The 5,697-nt window shown below is 50.3% G+C and overlaps 1 protein-coding gene across 1 annotated transcript; it reads left to right on the forward strand.

Annotated features, from left to right (window-relative positions):
- Positions 1 to 1,973: 1,973 nt before the first annotated feature.
- On the forward strand, positions 1,974 to 3,535 carry LOC122655507. Its single transcript, XM_043849694.1, has 2 exons — positions 1,974 to 2,017; positions 2,881 to 3,535. Exons 1-2 carry the CDS (start codon positions 1,974 to 1,976, stop codon positions 3,533 to 3,535), a joined length of 699 nt encoding a protein of 232 aa, XP_043705629.1.
- Positions 3,536 to 5,697: the final 2,162 nt, after the last annotated feature.

Here is a 5,697-nt window from a genome sequence, read left to right on the forward strand (position 1 = left end):
GATTCCTAACAAAACCAGAGGCGACCATTGTCGTGGACTCGTGGTGATGGTAATTGGTAAGGAAGGACCAGGAGGGGGCTAAAGAAGAAGCAATGCGATGAGAGTTGGGTTCTTTAACCCTGGTTTCTATGAGGCAGCAGAATGCAGATTTGAGGGACTTGATGAAAGATTTCACTTCCGATTGTTTGGCCGAAGAGTTCAGCCCATGGTAGTTCTAGAGGAAGCTTTGGATCATTAGAAAGAGGAAGGAGAAGGCAACAATGCCCTTGAGGGGCTGTGGGAGAGGAAGCGATGAATTGCAGGTTGGGGCCTGGGCGATTTGTGGAGCCTGTAGTATGAGTGTCGAACAGGCAGAGAAACCCGCGTCTTCAAAGCCAGGGGGCGGGTGAGGAAGAAGGGGGGAAATGGGTCGGGTTAAGAGAAGATGGACTCGAAACAATCTGGGTAGAGGTTGGGTTAAAAACAGAGGAAAGCCCAAGCCCAATAAAGGGGGGAGGCCTAGTTAGGGAAGAAAGAGCAGATGGTTCGATAAAGAAAGAAGATGGCGTAAGAGGGGTACTGGGTCCCACAAGGAAGGAGGAAAGAGGTGATAAGAAGGGCAAAGGGTTAGGAGTAGATGTTGAGAGCGACATATTACCAGAAGTAGAAGTCGAAGACAAGGATTCAAAGACTGACAGGGTGCCAGTCGGGGGAGCCAGGGAAGAAAAAGCTTGCAGGAGAAAGGTTGTAGGGTTCCAGGAACAAGGGATGCAGACCGTAGAGACTGAAAGGGAAGGATGGACAGACTGAGTTCTCGCAAAAGCAAGAGGTTCTTCGCCAGTAGAGGTTTCACAGAAGCTAGTGGTTCTCCGCCAGTAGACTGAGGTGTCGCAGAAGGCAGGGTTTCTCCGCCAGACTGCAACAGATCAGCTTGGTTTGGACTGATGGTCAGAAAGTGGGAACGGACTGTGGATCAAAGGAGCAACCGATCGGAGAACCAGAGGATGGAAGTTTACGGGGACCACGACGGCAGCTTCTACAAAGACAAGCATGGTCATGACTGGTTGAGGGAAGGGGAGCAGAAGGTTCAGAGTGAAGGTGAGATGGTGGAGGGGGGGGGTTCTCACGGTGGTTAAGAGATGGAGGAGGGTTTTCATGTGGTGAGAGGGGGGGGACACTTGACCTAAGAGAAGCCGAAGGATACGGTGTAGGGAGGATAGGTGCAGAAGGGGTTTTGGCATGGGATGGAGTAATACAATTGGCCGAGTCATGGCCAAACACTTTGCAAACCAAGCATTGAGCAGGCAGGCATTCATATTAGTCCTTCTGGTAAAAGGAAAAATCCTTATCGTCTGTAACCAGAATGGAGCTTGGTGGAGTTTCCTCAGCAAAAATTTCGACACAGATTCTAGCAAACGCAAGTCGGTCTTGCCGTTTGGTTTTCCCATCAGAGTACAGAGCAGTTTCCATGCCAAAGCCTATGATGTTGAGCCATTCTTCTTCCCAGAAATGCAAGGGCAAGCCAGGAAGGGATATCCAAAGAGGAATGGTGTTGAGGTCGACTCTCTGAAGTTGCAGATATCTGACCCATTGGCGGAGAAATATGGGGTTTCGACCAACTTGCCAGGGACGACCTTCAAGAACGCAAAGCTTGTCGTCTTCATTGGAGAACTTGAAGATGAAGAACCCGTTGTCTAAAAGGTAAGTGAACACCGAATTATTGATTTTCCATTGCTTGGAAAGAGATTGCTTGACAATGGCAAAGGGGAGGGGGGCGACTGCCAACAAAGTGACCAACCAGAGCAGAGTGCCATTTCGAAGCTTCCTCGTCCAACAGATTGTCATTGTAGAAGGCATGCTTGGATGATTCAGAAACAGCCGGAGGAATAAAGTGTAAAGAGAGGCCATATCGAGAGGTAGGGGTTTGCTGGAAAAGAGAGTTGTAGGGCATACCTAAGGATGGGGAGATGGGGGGGACAAGGGAAGGGGAGGTCATGACGAGAGGCACCTACCTGCTGGCGGCAGCAGGAGGTGGAAGGTGAGCGGAATAGGGGTTGCTTCAGACCATCAAAGAATCCTCAGACCATCTCAGGTATCATTGGTTGAATCATCCTTAACCTTCAGAGAGCTTGAGGTTGTTGCAATAAAATCCAGATCTGCAGAACCGCAGGTAATTTGAAACCTTCTCTAATCAGCAACAATGGCAGTAGTTACTGGTTACTCTTCTGTTGAACCGATGGGGAATCTCAGCAGTAGTAGAAGCCCTTGGTTGATCTAAGTTATGCCCAAAAAAAAAAAAAAAAAAAAAAAAAAAAAAAAGAGTTAAATAGAAACAAGGAATTGATGGGGAAGAAGAAGGGAAAGGATAAATCGGGAATAGGGACAGGGGTAGGCCATCTCAGCCTTGGGTCTCTCACCCTCAGCTGTTTAACACAAGTCTTTTTTTGACCAAACACTTTCAAGCCAGCTGTAGAAATTCCATTAATCAAGCCTTAATTCTAGTACAACTGATGGGGCCTATTTATAGCTTGGCCTTAGCTTTACAAAATAGAAAGTTGAAAATTAGAAAGTAATGGAAAAGGAAACTACTAGAAGCCTCTTACATGAGAATATTGTCTTGTACACCAAGTAATCTAAGACTTGACTAAGTAACACTTAACTAAGTAAACTGAACTCCTAAAGGCTCTATGGTTTGATTGATGGGATGATGGGATGATCTCCAGAATGCTCCCTTCTTCTCCGGGAACCCCTCACGCTGCCTCCACCGTCCCACCCCCTCTCCCTGCCCTTCTTCCCTCCCCCTGCTTCTCACCCCCCTGCTTCTTACCTTGACCCATCCACCCCTGCAGTCGATCCTCCTGCCTCTGCTGCTATCCCCTGGACATCTTTCTTCTCCGGCAGCTCCTCTGCAAAACCTGCTGGATACCCTCTCCATTTTGTACCACCCACCTCCCGTGATGATTCCAAAGTTGGATTCTGCCCCAAAGGCTTACTTGATCAAGAAATCCTGAAATGGCAGTGCTGTCTTGTAGGGCATTTCCTTGGTAGCTGTCCTCCTTACCATGTTGTCAAGGCCTCCCTTCTCAAGCAAGGGAAAGCTGCAGGTGCTGTCTTCATCTACGTGGTATCAAATGGGATATTCATCTTCAGGTTCTTTGACGAAGCCGATAAAGCTCGTGCGCTGAAAGGTGGCCCCTGGCAGATTGGTAAAAAGCAGATTTACCTTCAGCAATGGAACCATCGCTCCTCTCTTCACAGGATTGACCTCAAATCCATTCCCATTTGGATTACCCTTCCAGGTCTCCCTCTGCATTATTGGTGCCCCTCAGGCCTAAGCATCGTCGGATCGACCATTGGTACCCCCCTCTTCTCCGACGAGCGCACCAAGAGAATGGACCGATTATCCTTTGCTCGCATCTGCGTGGAACTTAGTGCTGAGGAATCTCCCCCTAATTTTGTCATCGTTCTGGAAGAAGATGGCCACTCCTCCCAACGTGTTCACTATGAAGGCTTGCCTCATCACTGCTCTCTCTGCAAGGTCTTCGGCCACACATAAAAAAACTGCGAGCCAGGTCCTCTCTCTTCTAAGGCTAGCTCAACCTCCAAGCCTGCTTCTGCAACCCTGGTTGAGGCTGGGACCTTCGAAGGTGAGCATTGAATAGCTTCGTCTATTGTCGAGATTCTTGCTTCGTCTACGGCGAGCGTGGCTACTGACTCTATTGCTCCTGAGAACACTCGTCCGCCGGCTTATTCGACGCCTTCTCCTGCTATCACAACTAATGGAGATAACCCGATGGACTCCATCCCTGTAGTAGTCGAGGAACCCCCTTTGAAGCCTCCCATGGCGATGCCTTGTGGCCGGAAAAAACAAAGAAATCTCTGCCGGAGAAGTCCTAAAGAACCTGACGAGACTACACCCCTTGGCGAGGTTCTCGATGTTTAACTACCTCGCTGTTCTTCTGACGCTGGCCACAACAGGTTCGCTGCCCTCATGGGTCTCGATCTTGAGACCACTTGTGATGTCGATTTCTCGCCTGCTCTCCAGGAGCCCTTTGCGAGCGTCAACGATGGCCTGCACACCCTGCACTTCCCCCTGAAAATCGCCCCTGCAAATCGCCTTTTGCCCCTGCTTCGTCCTTCTTCCCCTTTTGTCAATGAAGGTGAGACCCCCCCTTTGCCACTTTTCAAAACCCCCCCTTTGCCACTTTTCAAAACCCCCCCTTTTCCAGCTCTCACCTACCCCCTGTCTTGTCCCCTGCTCCCTAAAAAACCCAGCCAAAACTTACATGTGGCCACCACCAACTTCCCCTTGTCCCATCCCACTTAAACCCAGTTGTCTTACACCCGATCCAAATACCCATCTCCTCAACCTACTTACTCCCTATTCCCCCTTTCAATCCATCCCGGCTCACCTTAGCTGAACCAATCCTTGGCCCCCAGATCGGTTCGTCGACACCCATCTTACCTAACCAACCCGATCCCTTCCCTTCCTCCCCAATGGTCTGCTATCCCCCCTTGAAGGAATATCGTCTTCGGCCCCGTAGTGTCCCACCAGGGTCTAGAGTTAGCTCCTCCACTGGTTGGCTGCCCCCCTGCTCCCCCCCTCTCATGATCCCTTGGACCATTTGGAATGTCCGCGGGCTCAATGCTTTGGCCAAGCAAGCTGAAATCCGTGCTCGCCTCAAGTCCTCCAGATCCCCCCTTTGCTGCCTCCTTGAGACCAAAGTGCTCGAGCCTAATTCGTCCCGCATTGCTCACTCTCTCGCCCCCTCTTGGTCCTTGCTCTCCAACTTTGACCATTCCCCCTGTGGCCGCATATGGGTTATGTGGGATCCCACCAAATTCCATATCTCGGTCTCCTCATCCTCCTCCCAATTCCTCCACCCTAGCATCGCTGACCACCTTCACAACCACCTCTTCTTCTTCCCCATGGTCTATGCCCTCAACCGTCACCCTGATAGGATCCCTCTCTGGGACAACATCAGATCCGTTTCTTCTTCTGTTGGTTCCTCTCCTTGGGGCATTGGAGGTGACTTCAATGTCGTCCGCTTCTCCCACGAAAAATTGGGTGGTTCCCTTATCGACTACCAAGCAATTGCAGCTTTGAACTCCTGTCTTGAGGACTCTGGGCTGAACGACCTCAGATGGTCGGGTGCTGATCTCTCTTGGCACAACAAGCCCTCTGGCTTTGATAGAGTTGCCTGCAAGCTTGACAGGGTCCTCGTCAATAATACTTGGCTTTATTCCCTTCCTTCCTCTTATGCCTTCTTTGAGCTTCCTGGTCTTTCTGACCATTCCCCCATATCTCTCTCTGTCCTCCCTTACCTCTCCTTTGGCCCTAAACCTTTCAAGTTCTTTGACATGTGGTCCTCCTACCCCGGCTTCCTCCCCCTTTCCCAATCGGCTTGGAACATTCCAATCCTGTCCTTCTCCTCCCCTCTCCTGGCCTTCTCCAAAATGCTAAAAAATGAAAGCTTGGAACTCCTCGACCTTTGGTAACATTTCCTCTTGTGTCTCCTCTTGTCGGGACACCCTCTCCTCCATCCAGCTTCGTCTTCAGGCTGACCGCCTCAACAGAAATCCAGAATCAAATGGTTTAAGCTCGGCGACTCTAACACCGCCTTCTTCCACCGCTCCCTCAAAGCCCGCTCCAATTCCAACTCTATCCTCTCCCTCACCTCCACTGATGGCTTGACCCTCTCCTCTGTTGATGCCATC

This window comes from Telopea speciosissima, chromosome 3, assembly GCF_018873765.1.
Source record: "Telopea speciosissima isolate NSW1024214 ecotype Mountain lineage chromosome 3, Tspe_v1, whole genome shotgun sequence".
Taxonomy (NCBI): domain Eukaryota; kingdom Viridiplantae; phylum Streptophyta; class Magnoliopsida; order Proteales; family Proteaceae; genus Telopea; species Telopea speciosissima.